The 21,147-nt window shown below is 34.6% G+C and overlaps 1 protein-coding gene across 1 annotated transcript in view; it reads left to right on the forward strand.

The window, feature by feature from the left end:
• Window positions 1–21,147, forward strand: part of csmd3a (CUB and Sushi multiple domains 3a) — a 343,356-nt gene that overhangs the window by 109,622 nt on the left and 212,587 nt on the right. Inside the window, 9 exon segments of the mRNA XM_048153480.1 lie at window positions 3,425–3,537; window positions 3,644–3,826; window positions 9,516–9,712; window positions 9,714–9,843; window positions 11,129–11,256; window positions 11,258–11,324; window positions 13,257–13,395; window positions 15,849–16,036; window positions 18,007–18,195. Coding sequence (XP_048009437.1) covers window positions 3,425–3,537; window positions 3,644–3,826; window positions 9,516–9,712; window positions 9,714–9,843; window positions 11,129–11,256; window positions 11,258–11,324; window positions 13,257–13,395; window positions 15,849–16,036; window positions 18,007–18,195 — 1,334 coding nt within the window.

A 21,147-nucleotide genomic window follows, 5' to 3' on the forward strand; every position in this document is an offset into this window, starting at 1 on the left:
ATGTATTTACTTGAGAAACACAATATGCTTAAGATATGTGTCATCTATTAAGATATATAAAATTATATATATATATATATATATATATATATATATATATATATATATATATATATATATATATATATATAGAGATGCACCGATATATCGGCCAATAATCGGTGGTTTAAAAACAACCGATAGTTGGCCGATATATCCTGTCAATCAAAAGAGGGCAGGAAAATGCACTGAATTTGTGCTTTGTGTAAAGAAAATGCTAAAAAAAAAACAGTTTGATGTTCAATATTAATAGTAATTATATGAATTAATAACATTCAGAAACTTAATAAATATTAATTTAATCTTCAGAATTTAGTAAATGTGTGTTAATATTAGTTTGTGTTTGTTTATAACTGATACCAGTTACTCTGAAACAAATTGATGAAATGGAGAGAATAAATTTCTTTCAAAATACAGTAATTAAAATACACACATATATATATATATATATATATATATATATATATATATATATATATATATATATATATATATATATATATATATATATATATGAATTATTAATTATAATAAAATTATCATTGATTTAAAGAAGGTATAAAAGGCACAACCCCCAAACTATTGTTAAATTTCATTAAATTCATGCTTGAAACAAGAACTGCTCGCCAACAGAGTAAGAAAAATAAACTCAAGTTAAGGTCTTAATATCTTATGAAATTTTGTTTCTCAAATAAATGTATCTTCTTTTAAGGATGTCTGGAAATTTTAACTGGAAAACAAGTCAAAATTATTTTTGTAGTGTTGGATAATTTGCTTTGACCAGTGGCTTGCAGCTAGAATATTTTATTTTTGACAATTTTCTCACTTTTATTTTATTTATTTTTTTTCACTTGGTTTTCTTGCACAAACAAGTCATAATTCGGTTTTACATGATCATTTACAATGCATAAATGTTATTAAAATATATAAAACAAGTAAAATTCATAGCAGACAATTCACACATGATAACAAAATCATTTTCTTTCAGACAGACGGTGGAAATAAAATGCTGTTAAGTCAGACATGTTGTGACATGCGTGTCTGGTTCAGATGCAACACATCTGCATACTACATTTGAATTATTTCATTTTTGGATAAACCCTGATTTAAAGCATCCAACTTTAATAGACTCTAGCATCTTGCATTGTATTCAGCTTTGCTGCATTTATTCGTTTCAACAGCATGAAAGCCACAAAACCATAAAAACTGCACAGGCACAAATCCTCCGGCTATATTTTCCCCCTCACAAACAAGTTTTTCCGTCCAGCTCTTCTCCCAGTCAGCCGTATGTCTCCGGGTATCTCCGATGACGCTCTGTGCTGCTTTCTGGCGCATTTGCCTGGCGGTGTGCCAGCTCTGATCCATTGAGCGTTCCTCAAGGACAAAAGACTCTCGCTGCTGGAGCACTAATACATACTGTAAGGCTCAATTAAGGCCTTTCTCCGGGTTTATGCTGGTCAAATTGGTTTGGTACCTTTGTCAAAGACTTTAGATATACAAAGACGGCACACTCATATTAACTATGAATTGGAGAAAGTGCAACTTCTGAATAAAAAGTCAGTGTGTCACTGCAGAAGCTCTGGTTTCTCAAAATCGAATCCCCAGGCAGTAACGTCTGATCAAAAGTTGTTGTCGCAATGTCTTGAGTTATTTCACTATTTTATGATGTTTATTACATTAAGTGCACAAACAACATGCTTGAAATGTGAAATTAATGCCTATGTATTGCATTATGAAACAAACTGGAAACACATACATGCCTATAAATACAATTTTTTTATAAGGAAAATGATTGTTGCAACATACTATGTTCTGTTAAAGTAATTTAATATTAATTTTACACAATAATAGCAATTGCATTGGCTGGTCCAGTCTGAAAAACACATTTTTTTTGTGCATTTAGATCACTGATCAATGGATTGGCGTCATAAAAAGTGAAGCCATATTGATGTTCCATTGTATTCCCTCACATTCTGTTGAATTAACAGGAAATCAACTGACTTTAATGAGAAAATTACCTAAAAGTCAGCGTTTTTATATCTTAAAGATCCCTTGTGGTGAAAATCAAGTTTTTGTAATGTTGTTTATATGTCTATGTGGTGTTTTTTAATATGCTTTAAGACAAACCATGTGCAAATTCATGTCAACACCATTGCTGAGTATTTTCTGTTTAAAACTGCTGTGAAAAAAGACCCACGGTTTGAAATCTTGTAACCAATCACGTCAACGTGCCGGCGGGCTTTAGCATATCATATAATCATATTAACTACCGTATGTGTCTGACGTTGTAAAAAGCGATACCATTGTGCAGCATAAGTAGAGCGAATTCATCTCTGAGCATTTGTGAGCAGGTGGAGGCGGGGCTAATTTGCATATTCATAGTTCCGTGTATAATAAATGAGGCAAGGGTGTAGAGTTACATTCCAGCTATTTCCAGCTTTTGGTCAATAAGAGTGTAAACATCTTGTTTTTTATTTTTCTTTTTTATATATTTTTTTTATTTTTTTTTGAATGATCTTGTAATTATTTTATTTTGTATGGTTATGTATGTGTACATGCATATGCACAATTGTATGTATGTACCTGTGACTCATGCTTTCCTGTGCAAAATGATGCAAATGGAATATTTTGCTTGTTAACCAAAAAACAAATAAACAAATAAAAACAAATAAAAAATAAAATCTGTATTTTAAGGCATGAATAATTTTTTCACAGGAAAAAAAATTTAAATATGTCATTTTGGAGATTAAAGATGAGTTTTAAGGGATAAAATGATTGACTACAGGGGGACTTTAAGTTTCTTTATATATATATATATATATATATATATATATATATACACACCTCTGTTCAATAGTTTGGGGTAAGGAAGTTTTTTTTAATGTTTTTGAAAGAAATAATTACTTTAATTCAGCAAGACTGCATTAAATTGATCAAAAGTGACAGTAAAAAACATTTGTAATGTTTGCAAATAAATGCTGTTCTTTTGGACTTTCTATTCATCAAATAATTTTCAACATTTCTATTAGTAATGATGCTGAAAATTCAGCTTTGATCACAGGAATAAATTACACTTTACTATATATTCACATAGAAAACAGCTGTTTTACATTGTAAAATTTTAACAATTTTTATTGTATTTTTGATCAAATAAATGCAGCCTTGGTGAGCAGAATCGACTTCTTTCCGAAATATTGAAAAGTCGAAACTTTTGAATTGTAGCGTACCTTGGAGTACCAAATCAATAGCATTGCATATAAATATAGCAATCATTCAGTACTACAGCATGTATCAGAATGGCGTTTGACAGCGTTATTATAGCACAGTATTTTGTACAGCCGGGCTCACACACTGTTATTCTCTTTTGTTCGCTCTGCATCGACAGGTTAACAGGCAGTTTCGTCCCCGACCTCATCGTCAGTATGACCCATCAAATGTGGCTGCATTTGCAGTCTGATGAAAGTGTGGGCTCTATTGGCTTTAAGATCAACTATAAAGGTGAGTCTGTTCTCTGCCTGAACTTCTTAGAGTGCCACCATAAATCACTCTGCCGGCTCAAAAGCTTTACTGCTGTTTTTCTCGCTCTCCTCTCGCCTCCCAACAGAAATTGACAAGGAAAGTTGCGGGGATCCCGGCATCCCTCTGTACGGCCTCCGAGAGGGCGGGGGCTTCTCCAACGGAGACGTGCTGCGCTTTGAATGCCAGTTCGGATTCGAGCTCATCGGCGAACGAATGATTTCCTGTCAGAATAACAATCAGTGGTCGGCTAACATCCCTATCTGTATATGTGAGTGCTGCATAGACTTCTGCATATCATTATGCATGCTCCTCGAAGCATAAATGTTTTTTAATCTTCTCTGGAATGCAAAATGAGATTTTAAGCAAAGCATCTGAGCATTTTTTTATTCTCTTGTCAATGCAGTGAAAGTAAGGGGTGATTTATACTGTCAAGCTCCAAAAAAAAAAAAAAAACATAAAATCACTTCTGAATTCACTCAAAAGCATTGCATGATGAGCTGTTTGATATTAAAGATATCTATATTAGCAGGTATTATAGTTAACTAAACGTCAGAAGTCGTTATGATGATGTGATCTGCGTTTTTTTTTTTTTTTGTTGGACTTAAAAGGGCAATTTCATTTTTCTTTCTCTCAGACTGGAAGCTTTTTAAGTGCTAATGCAACAAAATGAAGAGCAAAGGATGCACATTAAGTGCGTAATCGATGCTTTATGTATTTCATCATTCTCATGCTGCCACAGAGAGTGATGGGAAATGTTGTCTTTGTGCACAAGCCTGTTGCTTCATTAACTGGATAAGTGAGTAGTATTTTCTGGCGAGCGTGATCACTATTCTTCATTTATGATTTCCATAATGCAAACTCAATTATGCGGTTAACACTCACAATTAAAATTTAATTATGATCAATATCATCTGGACGGTGGAAGAATCTACCATGTTTTTAATATCATGTTTTGGACACTACCATGATTAAAGTAACATGTTTATCAATATCATTAGCAGTATTATGATGAATGTCAGTAAGATTTTTTTAATGTTTTTGAAAGAGTCTCTTCTGCTCACCAAGGCTGCATTAATTTGATCAAAAATACAGTAAAAATTGTGAAATATTTTTACAATCTAAAATAGCTGTTTTCTATGTGAATATATAGTAAAGTGTAATTTATTCCTGTGATCAAAGCTGAATTTTCAGCATCATTACTCCAGTCTTCAGTGTCACATGATCCTTCAGAAATCATTCTAATATGATGATTTGATGCTCAAGAAACAGTATTTATTTGAAATAGAATCTTTTGTAACATTATAAATGTCTTTTATATATGCATATATATATATATATATATATATATATATATATATATATATATATATATATATATATATATATATATATATATAGGGATTTAAGGGAATAACGAAAAATGAAATAAGAACGGTAAAAGTTTCATGTCTGTTGCAGTTAAGTAATCAATTGAAATGTGCAAATAATATATATATTTTAAATATATTCACTCATATTTGTACATCTAATACTCTGCCCTCCAGAAGTTTGGAAACGCCCTAGAAAAGTGGGGTTTTTGAAAATATTGGCATGAATCCTTTTTAATTTGTGATAATTTTGCACTGAAAGGCACAACACAAACTACGAAAACATATTTTATTACATAAACAGTTTATACATAGAAAAAAACGTACATTTTCGATTCCTCAAAATATCCAGCATTAGCAGCTATCTGACCTAAACTGGGTTCTGATTGGTTCGTTGTATTCTAAACTTAATTGGCAATCAATTTTGAAGCTATTAAGGTGTGCTGACCCAAAGATCTTTACAAACCTGGGCCAAGTTTAAACCAGTAACCAGCATCACAGCTGGCAAAGGGGCATGTCTGACTTTGACATGTATATATTGCCATTATTATGTAATCAAAATGAAAATTATTATTGCTGGTCTTCAATGATAATGTCAAGTTACTTTAATGTATATGCACCAAAAAATGATACGGATTTATGCTGATATCGTCCAAAACCACACTTTGCCAGGGGTGTTTCCAAACTTTTGGAGGGCAGTGTATGTCAAAAACGCTAAACCTTTCTTGTCTCGTCACATTCAGTTATGAATTACATTAATCAAAGCATTTTAATCAAATAATAGCATGTTTTCAATTCAAAACGGCGAAATTTCATAAAAATGTATTTGCATCATTACAGTCGGTCACTGAATATTTAAATCATAAAACATCAAATATTAAATGTTTAGCTACGTACTTGCCACGTACTCTCTCACTGCTAAATCAAAAGCGTTGCATTGGAATTCACACTCGTCTTCTGCGAACAGTAAGCCCCGCCTCCTTTGATCTGATTGGCCAGCTCACATTTTGACAGTGATGAGAGCAATTAGACCGCTGAAGCAGATCAGCCTAAAAATATAACTTTTAAAACTTTTTTTGTCATCCTAACAACAAAGGGTTAATAGTATCAAATATAGGGGGGACAATTTGCCCATTTCAAATTATACTTGTCCCCCTCAATGTCTATGGTGGTTACAGCCCTATAGCCCTGATATAGATATATATATGATATTTTCACCATTATACTGTAAATATGATCATTCTGACAAGACTTGAAAGTCAGTCCTTCTAGAAAGTTCTTAAGAGATCTCAGAAGTCATAATTACTATGTGAAGTGCATTTAAGTGATCACAACATGGACATGTCGCCAATTTGTGTTGCCATGATGTAATTTTCCTGCCAACTGCTTCTGAGATGAATGGGAAGTACAAACGTTCAGCTCTCTTCAGGTAAATTATGCGTTCAGGAAATAATTTAAGATCACAGTTCTCCATCCTCTCCGGTTCATTATGAAGATGAGCGCTGAAGACACTTCGAATCTCTGAGTCTGTGAAACACGTGTCTAAATGAAATGATGTCAAGAGGTCGGACTAATTAAACCTGTGTTTTATGTCGGTGTGTGTAAACAAAACAACTACTGCGCTGGTAAATATGGTGAACAGACTGGAAAGGACAGCTGCGCTCTTGAAGATGATGAGATAACAATTCTCTGAGAGCTTGACATGTAAACAGCACTGACGTACCAAAGAGCAATGACATTTCAAGAGTCTTAAAATTCCCTGTGCAATACAATTTAATACAATTACTGCTTCCATTACAAGTAGGGCTGCTCTCTAATATTCAACTAACCGTTAGTCCACTATAAAAGGCTTAGTCAATCAAAGTTTTATTAGTTGTAGAAAAAAGACACTTCATTGCACCCAGCGCAATGTGACTCTAGGCACAAAGCAAGTGTTTTTTGCTAGTTTCAGCCTGACACAGTTATCATTTTCACGTCCAGCGCACACATTGTTTAAATAGCAAATGCACTCGTGTCCATCTGCTTACCCATGGGTGTGCTGGTCTGAAAACGAGGTGTGTTCAGGTGCATGGTTGGCATATTGCTGTTTTGAGGCAACTGAAATTACTGCGCCATTGACCAACAAAAATTGTCCCATAGATGGTCTGCTTTAACCTTGCACATGAGCAGATCAGTTTCCTCGCTAGAGTAGCGTTCAGTTTTCCCGCTTTGCAAATCTACCATGGCGTGAGCACAACTGGCTTTTAAAGAAGACTGTCCTCCTATAGGTCATTTTTCAAGCACCTTATTATGACCTATATTTACGTTTTGAAGTCATGCGCCTTCTAGCGGGCGTAAAAATAATGACAGCGTCGTGTTACGTCTGTCGTCATGACGTATGACTGTCATTACCAATCAAAATGCATGTTCATTTAAATGCAATGTGTAGTTTTTACACCATTTCTCCTATTTCCATTTAGCAAAACTAATTTTTTATTAATGACTACACCCACCTCCATCCCTAAACCTAACCTTAGTGATTTATAGTGCATACACACTTTATGAGCACATGCATTCCATGGGATCGAACCCACAATCGAATGATCAGATGAGTGCATATTGTTATTGCAGTGTTCTGCCAATTGAGCTATGCGAAACCCGAAAAATGACATAGATAAAAGGCAACAATGCATTAAAATGAAAGTGTCCTGTTGTCGAAAGGGGCGCAATTTTAGCAAACGCTCCTATGGGTCGTATTTCAGGGAAGTGACAAACGACCTATATGGTCGTATTGGTTGGAGAACATGTTGTTTTAAAGGGAATGGGAGATGAGACTCTGATTGGTTTATTGCACGTTAAGGCTGGTTTATACTTCTGCATCGAGTGTACGGCGTAGGCTGTTTGTACCATGCATAGCCTACGATGTAGCCTGACGTGCACCTCTTCAAAAATGTAACAACGCGTCAATTCTACACGGACCGCAAGCGCTGTGATTGGTCTGCTAGAACCACTCCCTCGGGTCAAAAAACTGGTGCGGAGCAATAGGAGAAGAGCGAGTGTTTTCAACTTCCATATGAATGAAAAAACACTCTTTCAGGGGACACATACAGTCAAACTGCAATACAAGTCGTTACCGTATCTCTGCCACTTCTATTTGTAAGCTTCTCTGACAAAGTACATGACAAGCTGCTGCTTCTTCATTTTTTGCCTTGATACGCAACATGACTGCTCACACTGCCTCCTAGTGGTCTGCATGCACGTTGATGCGGACAACGACACAGAAGTATAAATAAAAACAGACGCATAGCCACAGAGGCTCCGGCGTAGGTCCAACGCAGAAGTATAAATCAGCCTTCACGCCCAAAACACCTGTTCGCCTATCATCCGACCTCAAATATGGCTCATCATTTCAAACATAGTAGTAGTAGCAACTTTACATGGCCACTCGCTCTAACATTAACCTAGATAAATGTGTGCTGTTATCAGGCGCATATCCAAGTGTTTGTGTGGAGTGTGGAAGTATTAAAGTGCGCTTAATTATTTTTTTCACATTTATTTGTTTAGCACATTTCACAATACATATCATTTAAAAGCAGCTTTACAGAGAATGCATGTCAAAACATTACAATTTAGAGTGAATTACTGCATGACATGGAGGCGCAGGCGCGATCATTTTTTTCCCAGCGAAAACAACTTAAAATACTCCATTTTTGGTCAAACAGATAACAGTAATACTTCATTGGAAACTGTAAAGGGTACTTTTATTTGTGCAAACTCACAATAACAAGAAAATGTGCTTTTGTAAAATAAAGAAAACAAACAGGATGCACTTTCTGCCGTCTTGGTCTCTGTGAACTGGAGCGTGTCACAAAAATGAACTGAAACTCTGTATACTTGCCTCACAGACATGAGAATAATATCTATAGAAAGCTTGAAATGTACACTTTTAAATGAACTAATTTAAATCGAAAACAAATACTCTCTGCTAATGCAATCCGTATGAAAGGTGCATTTCTCTCTATAGGCACGTAACTGCAGAGATGACGAGTCAACATCATCAACTTCACCTTTGCAGCCAACACTGGCTCAGAAAAAAATAGTTTATTAATAAATAATTTAAATGTCTTCTTGTCGACACATTCATAATTATTACTTTGGTTACACTTTATTTTAGTGCCATAGTTACATTGTAATTACTCAAATAAGTACTATTAATTAAATACATGTACTTACTGTTAGGGTTGGGGTTTGGTTTAGGGTTAGTTACTTGTAATTATGCATAATTTAATATTATTACTATAGTAAGTACATGTAGTAATGTATAACTATGGCAATGTAAAATAAAGTGTTACCATTACTTTTACCAGTGCTTTGCAGCAGTATTATGTGTGCGTTCGCGCTCATTATGGTGTAGTATTCTCCTCAGTATATATTTATGTAATTAAATTAAAGCGATTAGTTGGCTAATGGCTTAAATTAACAACTAATAGTTGACTTGGCCTGCGTCTCAGGAGGCGTTTCAGGGAGCACGATAGGTGCTCTTTGAACTATCATGCAGTGAATTTTGATTAGTCTTTGCTGCTTTTAACCATCATCTCCACCTCCTCTCAGTTCCCTGTATGTCCAACTTCACGGCTGCAATGGGAACCGTTCTGTCTCCGGACTATCCCGAGGGTTACGGCAACAACCTCAACTGCGTCTGGCTGATCATCGCCGAACCAGGCAGCCGCATCCATCTGGCCTTCAACGATTTCGACCTGGAGCCTCCCTACGACTTCCTGACGGTGAGGGACGGGGAGCTGGTGGACGCTGGTGGTTCTGGGACGCTTCTCCGGGGCGGAAGTGCCGTCACACCTCACCAGCAACTCCAACATCCTCCAGCTGGAGTTTCAGGCCGACCACTCGATGTCCGGCCGAGGCTTCAACATCACGTACAGCAGTGAGTGCTTCTGTTTTTGAATGATTTTCATGTAGAAACTGAGATTAGGCCAAGTTTGTTGCACTGCAAACAATGATGATATTCCTCAGTGTTTCTGTCTTGTTTTCCAGCACAAATATCTAAAAATTCTTAAATCAAAATGCATTTACTGGAGAAGCAAAATTGCTGAAGATATTAAGTCTTGATTTCTGAAAAATGCATCAGAATGAAGTGGGTTTTTGCTTACAACATTGGAAAAAAAAAAAAAATCTGCTTAATGGGGTCAGAGAAATAATAATTTTTCCCTTTAAATTAAGATTATTTTTCTGTCCCCATTGGCAGATATTTGTTCTTGTTTTAAGCACAAACTCACTTAATTTTGATAAATTTTTCAGAAATCAAGACTCAATATCTTCAGTAATTTTCCTTCTCCAGTAAATTTATCTTGATTTAAGAATGTTTAGATATTTATGCTGGAAAACAAGACAGAAACACTGAGGAAGAACATCATTGTTTGCAGTTTTTCCCCAGAATATATATATATATATATATATATATATATATATATATATATATATATATATATATATATATATATATATATATATATATTTTCATTTTAGCTTGTTTCAGTCATTTTGTTATGTGCTTAAGCAAGTTTACATTTTTCTATACTTATACTATCTATATAGCTTGAATTATTTTTTTGTATTTATATGTATTTTTTATATATAATATATTTTTTTTTAATAGGTTTAGTTTTAGTTAACAATAAAAAGAAACACTGTTCATTTATTTATTTACATGCTTATGTATTATATAATATATAACTATTTTTTTTAAAAACAGAATGAAAAAAATATATTAATAAAACCTATTTATTTATTTACATAATCTTTTTAGGCTGTTCTAAACTAAAAGAGTTTGTGATTCTTTCTAAAAGAATTAATACTCTTAAATTTGTTTTTGCTAACAACATTTTTGGCATGCGAAGCGTTGTCTTCAATCTGATTCAGCACAGCCGTCAAGTAGGACATATGGAAGGACATATTTTCCTCAATTTAATTCATAAGCCATTTATCCACCAGCATCAAACAACTTAATCCTTTTCGCTGAACATCACACCATTAGCTCAGCCAAAATAATCCCCAAATGCCTGTGCAACATACGAGACCCTCGTGTTTACCCACAATCCTCTGTTTTTTACAGTTTGATATTCCATTATGTATTCACTCGTTCCCTTCCATTTCATTAAGTAAGTCACGTTGCAAGTAACAAGCTCTCTGCTTTGATGTTATTTGTTCAGCGTTTGGACACAATGAGTGCCCGGACCCTGGAGTGCCTATGAATGCCAAGCGCTTTGGTAATAATTTCCAGCTGGGAAGCTCCATATCAGTCGTGTGTGAGGAGGGATTCATAAAGACGCAAGGCTCAGGATACTATTGTGTGTGAACTGGAGGCAGGAAAGGTGATGTGGAGTGGTTTGATCCCCAAGTGTGAAGGTAGGTTTCAAAGTGCTTGCATCCTCCAAATGTTTCTGTGGAATAAATGTAGCCTTTTGGGAAAGATTGATCTAAATTACATTCCTTGAACTTGTAGAAAAGTGGTTTAGTTCCACTTCTTACCAGAGACTTATATTACATCTTGTGAAAGGGGCATTATAGATCCACTTTAAATAATTGCTAACTGCCATTTTCGGAAGGCCAAACAAAGGGGTTGTACTTTTGCTAAAGGAAAAGGAAAATACAAACCCGATTCCAAAAAAGTTGTGGACACTGTGCAAATTGTGAATAAAAAAGGAATGCAATCAATTTACAAATCTCATAAACTTATATTTTATTCACAATAGAATATAGATAACATATCAAATGTTGAAAGTGAGACATTTTGAAATGTCATGCCAAATATTGGCTCATTTTGGATTTCATGAGAGCTTCACATTCCAAAAAAGTTGGGACAGGTAGCAATAACAGGCCGGAAAAGTTAAATGTACATATAAGGAACAGCTGGAGGACCAATTTGCAACTTATTAGGTCAATTGGCAACATGATTGGGTATAAAAAGAGCTTCTCAGAGTGGCAGTGTCTCTCAGAAATCAAGATGGGCAGAGGATCACCAATTCCCCCAATGCTGCGGCGAAAAATAGTGGAGCAATATCAGAAAGGAGTTTCTCAGAGAAAAATTGCAAAGAGTTTGAAGTTATCATCATCTACAGTGCATAATATCATCCAAAGATTCAGAGAATCTGGAACAATCTCTGTGCGTAAGGGTCAAGGAAGGAAAACCATACTGGGTGCCCGTGATCTTCGGGCCCTTAGACGGCACTGCATCACATACAGGAATGCTACTGTAATGGAAATCACAACATGGGCTCAGGAATACTTCCAGACAAACATTGTCGGTGAACACAATCCACCGTGCCATTCGCCATTGCCGGCTAAAACTCTATAGGTCAAAAAAGAAGCCATATCTAAACATGATCCAGAAGCGCAGGCGTTTTCTCTGGACCAAGGCTCATTTAAAATGGACTGTGGCAAAGTGGAAAACTGTTCTGTGGTCAGACGAATCAAAAGTTCTTTTTGGAAAACTGGGACACCATGTCATCCGGACTAAAGAGGACAAGGACAACCCAAGTTGTTATCAGCGCTCAGTTCAGAAGCCTGCATCTCTGATGGTATGGGGTTGCATGAGTGCGTGTGGCATGGGCAGCTTACACATCTGGAAAGGCACCATCAATGCTGAAAGGTATATCCAAGTTCTAGAGCAACATATGCTCCCATCCAGATGTCGTCTCTTTCAGGGAAGATCCTTGCATTTTCCAACATGACAATGCCAGACCACATACTGCATCAATTACAACATCATGGCTGCGTAGAAGAAGGATCCGGGTACTGAAATGGCCAGCCTGCAGTCCAGATCTTTCACCCATAGAAAACATTTGGCGCATTATAAAGAGGAAGATGCGACAAAGAAGACCTAAGACAGTTGAGCAACTAGAAGCCTGTATTAGACAAGAATGGGACAACATTCCTATTCCTAAACTTGAGCAACTTGTCTCCTCAGTCCCCAGACGTTTGCAGACTGTTATAAAAAGAAGAGGGGATGCCACACAGTGGTAAACATGGCCTTGTCCCAACTTTTTTGAGATGTGTTGATGCCATGAAATTTAAAATCAACTTATTAACAATAAACATTTGATATGTCATCTATGTTGTATTCTGAATAAAATATTGACGTTTGAAACTTCCACATCATTGCATTCTGTTTTTATCCACAATTTGTACAGTGTCCCAACTTTTTTGGAATCGGGTTTGTATTAAAAAGCATGTTTAGATATTTTACTGGAAAACAAGACAAAAACAGAGGTTTCTCTGCTGAACTGAAGTTCTTCCTATAAACATTCTGCTCACAAGTGTTTAAAATGTTTCCGGCAGCTCCCTGCGGAGGCCATTTCACCGCTCCGGTGGGAGTCATTCTGTCCCCGGGGTGGCCCGGCTACTACAAAGATTCCCTGAGCTGCGAGTGGGTCATCGAGGCCGAGGCGGGACGCTCCATCAAGATAAGCTTTGACAGGTCTGTTGGATAGCTCTGAGAATAGAAACACACTGAGGCATTATGTCTGGAGGCATCAGCTCTCCACGACGACAAATCATTTCAGCACATATCACGCTTAGAAAAGGCAGAAGCAACATATTCATATATCTTTATCCGGGTCCTTTGGGTGTGAAGGCCGAATGGGTTTTTATAAAGTCTCAGTCTGGCGTAAGAGTCTAGTTAATAAAGTATAATGTCAAACGTAATTGAATCGTAAGCCTCGGCTGAATGCGGCAAAGTTCACGTGTTTCCGGGTAATGTTTGTCATGGCGCGCAGACCGAGAGAGCGCGAGGGAGACGGTCACCATTAGCGTCTGTATAAATGATTACATAGTGTTATGTCGACGGGCTTGATCCATAGGCGCGCTGTTTGGAGTATAAATCTATCGCTCGGCGTGGCGCCCATCGAGGCCGCCTGTGAAAGTGGAAATGGAATTAATCTATATCTTGTTACAAATGGTTGACTTTATTTCATTAGCACTGCAATGCTTCCCCTGAGTAGGGCATTGAAATAGCATCAGATCTGGAGTTTGATATAACAGACTCCCGGGAGCGAACGCCTCGAGATGGATAACAAAAGACTGGATTGTGTTTCGCCGGCAGTGGGCTTGACGGCTCTTCTTTGACTTTTCACTGGAAAAATGACAATTCTGTCATCGTTTTATGCAACTTTGTGTGCATGAGTCCAGTAGGACTTTCTGTCTTCTGTAATACATTTACATAACATTTACATTTATGCATTTGGCAGACGCTTTTATCCAAAGCAACTTACATTGCATTATACTATACATTTGTATCTGAGTGTGTGCAATCCCTGGGATCGAACCCATGACCTTGGCATTGCTAGTGCCATGCTCTAACCACTGAGCTACAGGAAAGCTCAGTAATACAAAAAATTTATAATATACTTAGTTCTTCCAATAATTTTATTTCTGTATAGAAATCAAGATACGTCATGCCAGAGTTTAGTTTTCTCATTAATTATGAAATACAATTTATTAAAAAAAAAATACATATGTATTATAATATATATAGTGTGTATGTGCTGTCAAATTGATTAATTCCAATTAATCACATCTAATATAAAAGTTTGTATATATATATATATATATATATATATATATATATATATATATATATATATATATGCAATGCAATGCAATGCAATGAAGTGAAATGAAATAAAATGAAATAAAATAATTTTAGGTAAGTCTACATTGTTTTTTCAAACTGTATGTTTACCTTTTATGCACAGTAAAATTAAATAGAATTTTTGTATTTAATTTTAGATTTCTACATGAGTAAACAAAGATTATTAACAAAAAAATAATGATGAATACAATTTGAAATAAAATGCAATGCAATAAAATTAAATAAAAAGTATATATATATATATATATATATATATATATATATATATATATATATATAAACACACACTTATACATATATATATAAACTACAAACGTTTCTGTTAGATGTGATTAATCGCAATTAATTGATTATATATTATATAATAATATATGTATGTATGTATGTATCTATGTATATATATATATATATATATATATATATATATATATATATATATATATATATATATATACACATGCACACACGCGCACACACACATATATTGCTTTATTTGTCATGCAATGATGTTGTGATTTCAGAAGAATACTTACATGGTTATTTTAGTACATGGTTATTTTATTTTAATGTGAAATATTTTAATTTAAATGTGTGTATATATATATATATATATATATATATATATATATATATATATATATATATATATATATATATATATATATAAACATTTAAATTAAAATATTTCACATTTTGAAAAATATTTTCCAATGCTTTGATGCTATATATATTACAAAAAAGCACAAAACTTGTCTATATATACATATATATAAAATATATACATATATACATATATATATAAAATATATGTTCTGTTTTTCACGCAATGATAAGATGATATAAGAAGACAGAAGAATAGCTTGCATGATTATTTTAGACGATTTTATTGTGCTTTTTTTTTTTTTTTTAAATTGTTTTCTTTTGGTATCATTGTAATGAATGTTAATTTGTTGAAAACAGAAAGAATGCAGGTTTGGAACAACATGAGGATGAGTAAATTACAGCCTTTTCATTATTAGCTCAACGATTTCATTAAAAGCGGGCTCACCGCAGCAGATCTGTGTTTATTCACACATCACAAAGCGGTTTGATCCCATCAATAAACAGCAGTGTGAACACTGGCCGCGTCTGTGACTTCTCATTAAGAGAGGCGGTCAACGAGGAACAGTTGGGCAGCCATGGGTAATGAGCTCTGTGTGTGTTTGTGTGTGAGGATAGAAACACATTTCACCCTGTAATTTTTTTATCTCCTTTCTTTGATCTGTTTTTATTTCCGGCAGGTTCCAGACAGAACTCAATTATGACTTTCTAGAGGTTCACGATGGGCCTAATCTCCTCTCGCCCCTAATCGCCTCTCTAAATGGCACCCAAGTCCCTCAGTTCCTGTTCAGCAGCGGCAACTTCCTGTATCTTCTCTTCACCACCGATAACAGTCGCTCTAACAGTGGCTTTAAGCTCTTTTATGAAAGTGAGTCAGCCGTCTTTATTGACCGTGTGCCTTTTGCCTGAAAATGATATTTCAACCCGAATGGTATCTGTCTCTGCACACAAGCAAACAGCTGGAGGATTTCTCTCTGTAGTATTCTGTCTCACTCCTCTCTATTTTTTGCCTTTTATCTCTTTTTCTCTTCCCCCCTTTTTGCGATTTAGCGAGCTTTAGTGGCTTGACAAAAACTGTGCATTCGTATTTCCAAGCCATTTACAACGATAAATGCTGTCAAATAAATGTTTTTACTTAAATTCATATTGAGTAAACATTAAAAATAAATGAACAAATAAAGTAATGATAAATACAATTAGCAATGCAATGCAATAAAAAATAAAATAATTTTAGGTTCACATTGTTTTTTTTCCTGAAACTGTACATTTAACTTTAATGCACAATAAAATCTAATTTATTTATATATTTACTTAATTTTATATTGCTACCTGAGTAAACAAGGATTATTAACAAACAAAATGTATGCAATGCAATGGAATGAAATAAAATAAAATCAAATAATTTTAGGTAAGTTTACATTGTTTTTTGAAACTGTATGTTTACCTTTTATGCACAATAAAATTAAATAGAATTTTTGTACTTAATTTTAGGTTTCTACATGGAGTAAACAAAGATTATTAACAAAAAAATAATGATGAATAAAAATTTGCAATAAAATGCAATGCAATAAAATTAAATAAAATTAAATAATTTTAGGTAAGTTTACATTGTTTACATTTTTTAAACTATATGTTTACCTTAAATCACAATAAAATTAAATAGAATTTTTGTACTTAATTTTATATTTCTACATGGAGTAAACAAGGATTATTAACAAAAAAATAATAATAATAATAATAATGATAAATACAATTTGCAATGCAATGCAATAAAATTAAATAAAATTAAAAAAAAATGAAAAATTAAATTAAATTAAATTAAATTAAAAGAATTTTAGGTAAGTTTACATTGTTTACATTTTTTTAAACTATATGTTTACCTTAAATGCACAATAAAATTAAATTGAATGTTTGTACTTAAATTTATATTTCTACATGGAGTAAACAAGGATTATTAACACAAAAAAAAGATAAATACAATTTGCAATGCAATGCAATAAAATAAAATAATAATATTAAATAATAATTAAATTAAATTAAATTAAATTAAATTAAATTAAATTAAATTAAATTAAATTAAATTAAAATAATTTTGGGTAAGTTTACATTGTTTACGTTTTTTTAAACTATATGTTTACCTTAAATGCACAATAAAATTAAATTGAATTTTTGTACTTAATTTTATATTTCTACATGGAGTAAACAAGGATTATTAACAAAAAAAAATGATAAATACAATTTGCAATGCAATGCAATAAAATGAAATAAAAAAAAAAATAAAATAAAATAAAAATAATTTTAGGTAAGTTTACATTGTTTATGTTTTTTTAAACTATATGTTTACCTTAAATGCACAATAAAATTAAATTGAATTTTTGTACTTAATTTTATATTTCTACATGGAGTAAACAAGGATTATTAACAAAAAATAAAAATAAAAATGATAAATACAATTTGCAATGCAATAAAATGAAATGAAATAAAATAAAATAAAATTATTTTAGGTAAGTTTACATTGTTTATGTTTTTTTTTTAACTATATGTTTACCTTAAATGCACAATAAAATTAAATTGAATTTTTGTATCTAATTTTATATTTCTACATGGAATTAAACAAGGATTATTAACAAATAAAACAATGATAAATACAATCATCAGTGCAATGCATTCCAATAAAATAAAATAATTTTAGTAAGTTTGCGTTGTTTTTTCCTGAAACTGCACATTTACCTTTAATGCACAATAAAATAAATGTATAACATGTTGTCTATCCATCTCTCTATCTATTGCTTTAAATTATGTCAATTAATCTCTCCTTTTGCCTTCGCTGTGCTTCAGGTGTCACTCTGGATACTCATTCATGTCTGGATCCCGGCGTGCCGGTAAACGGGGTGCGTTACGGGCAGGACTTGGCCATCGGCTCAGTGGTGTGGTTTGGCTGCGAGCCCGGATACAGACTGAGCCACGAGGAGCGCTTGGTCTGTGAGAAGAACCACTGGTGGAGCCACCCTCTGCCCACATGTGACGGTGAGCTGTCATCTCCATTACACAGCTCCATTAGACCCATTTAAATGCTTCTTTGATTTCTACATTCAGCTATTGCAAGAATATTCAGTAGTGTTTAATTGAAGCCTGACTGTATGAGCCTGTGTAATGATTCTCATCACATTTAATTCGCACTGCAAATCTCATCTAAAATGTAATTTCTCTGACAGCAGGAAATACCATCAGTTCTTAATTAAAAAATGGTTCTGTCGAAACGGGTTGTTCTGGTGTAGTTAAAAATCAGAACATAAAAAATATATGTTGCCAAAAATAATATTGTTTTAGTTTTTCTTTAGCATATGCATGTACTAGGGGTGTGACAAGACATTTAGCTCATGAGATGAGACAAGATTTTTTACACAGTATTTTTAAGAAATTGCTTTTGAACGCACACTCGCATTTTACTTTCGAACTCTGTGTATAGGGAGCAGTGGTGCCAAGCGTGCATTCAACATGATAAGACATTTATCAAATGCTTAGGCTCTGTTGCGCAACAAATCCTCCGCCATGGTCTCGTCAGTCATCTCGCCTTACTCTCGTCACGTGATCAGTGAACTGTGATTCCTGCAGCTCGTGTTGGATGAACAGAGCAGACGCTTTCAGTTTAGAATTGAAGCGACCCTTATCAAACTAAACAAAATGGTTTTTATTCCTATAAAAAAGCAGAACGACAGGGCTGTAAATGCAATGTAAACATAGCGGTGGCATAATCTGTGCTAATTTCATACTAACACTTCGTCAAGCTCACTATTATTGTCTAAAATGTTGTTAAGGAACTGGAAATGTTACACTCTTAATGATTCCCATCCATATGCATTATATATAGAAGTCCAAAGTGTTACTGAATATTCTATTCTTAAAAAGTCTGTGAGAAAGTTTTGTCTTATGAGCAGCTGTGGCATTATGAGAGCTGACGAGCGTCTCCGTCTATTCATTTGGACATAATTGTCAGCTTAAGTGTTAATTATAAACCAGAAGAAACTCTGAAAATGTTTAGTTTGCTTCCAGACTGTTGACTATAATGCTCAAGTCTCTATTTCAAGACATCTAATACACTTTCAGCATGAAACAACCCGTTGTGCAGCAAGCTGTTCAATGAAATTAAATATAGGACAGGAGTTGATTTTATCCATTAGGAACTGATTGGATCAGGGAGAAGTTTTAATTGAAGATGAACATTTAAATAATAATAATGATGCCAGGATCTTTATCAAGAAAGTAAACAGGGTCAATTCGGTTACACTCAAATACCTAAAGTGTTAAAAAAGTTAACTTTAACCTTCTGGTAAAATGTTTTTATTTCCAAAAGAGCACTCATCGCTGGTCTGGCCCATTTGGCGTATTTAATTTTAATGAATCCATGTCATTCTGAATGAACTGAATATGGAGGAAATATTTTGGGTACTTCACAGTGCCGGAGGGAAGAAAGAGAGAAAGAGGTTTAGGCAGATGTTGTGCCCGGGGCGCTAGACTCTTTCATCGCCTCGCAGGGACTGACGATGACATTCATTATCATTAAAGGTGAAGTCGCTGTGGAAATATGCCTTCATTCCTTGAATTCTGAAGTTCAGGCCTTAGTTTGGGCAACTCAAGAAGCACCGACTATGACTGCAGCCCAGTTCACATACTGTGGCTCTGTTTAAAGTACTGTAGCATTTTAAGGCATAATAAGTATGTTTCCAAAAAAGGAGGAGTATGTATCGTTATGCATATCTTCTTTTGCTCAAAAACTAATGCAGAATTGCTGTAATCCTTCATGGAGAAGATCCCAAGATCCTCGTTGTGATGAGTTTAGCGAGATGATGTGGGAGACACGGATATACTTGTAATTCTTGTTAAAAGTGGTCCTCTTTTACCCATTACATGTGCGTGCACCGTATAATTTTCTTATTTGAGTTGAATTGTTAGCTTACCACTATATTAACACCATTGAAATGAACTGTATGTGAACTATCCCTATGTAGAGCTCTCCAAACTGGTCACTTGTGAGGTTCCCTTTCAGTTAAGATGTTGCCTGTATCTTAAGTACATAATTTTAGTGTACTAACACCAGATGTGATGCCGTGACACATGATAAAAGAACAAAAAAGTATGATATGTGCTTTTCTTAATGTTAAAATAATTTAATGTGAGTTTGAATATCATTTTGCATGACCTTTATTGTTGAACTGAAAGCGACGATGGATAATTCACCTCCGATCTTGAAAATAAATTAAAGTAAACAAGAACGTTCAAACTGTGAGTAAACAAGGTTATTCTGTGATAAAGATTGTTTCTGATTGGCTGTGATTTTTGATTAATTTGATTGCGAGTGTAGTGCACTTAAAGAGAGACTCCGCCCACACGCTCTTCTGATTGGCTGTGATTTGTGATTGATTTGGTTGCGAGTGCAGTGCACTTACAGAGAGACTCCGCCCACACACTCTTCTGATTGGCTGTGATTTGTGATTGATTTGATTGCGAGTGTAGTGCACTTAAAGAGAGACTCCGCCCACACGCTGGCTGTGATTTGTGATGATTGATTGTGAGTGCAGTGCACTTACAGAGAGACTCCGCCCACACTCTCTTCTGTGCTGTGATTTTGATTAATTTGATTGCGAGTGCAGTGCTTACAGAGAGACTCCGCCCACACGCTCTTCTGATTGGCTGTGATTTGTGATTGATTTGATTGCGAGTGCAGTGCTGACAGAGAGACTCCGCCCACACTCTCTTCTGATTGGCTGTGATTTTTGATTGATTTGATTGCGAGTGCAGTGCACTTGCAGGGAGACTCCGCCCACACGCTCTTCTGATTGGCTGTGATTTTTGATTGATTTGATTGCGAGTGTAGTGCACTTGCAGGGAGACTCCGCCCACACACTCTTCTGATTGGCTGTGATTTTTGATTGATTTGATTGCGAGTGTAGTGCACTTGCAGGGAGACTCCGCCCACAC

This window comes from Megalobrama amblycephala, linkage group LG13, assembly GCF_018812025.1.
Source record: "Megalobrama amblycephala isolate DHTTF-2021 linkage group LG13, ASM1881202v1, whole genome shotgun sequence".
Taxonomy (NCBI): Eukaryota; Metazoa; Chordata; class Actinopteri; order Cypriniformes; family Xenocyprididae; genus Megalobrama; species Megalobrama amblycephala.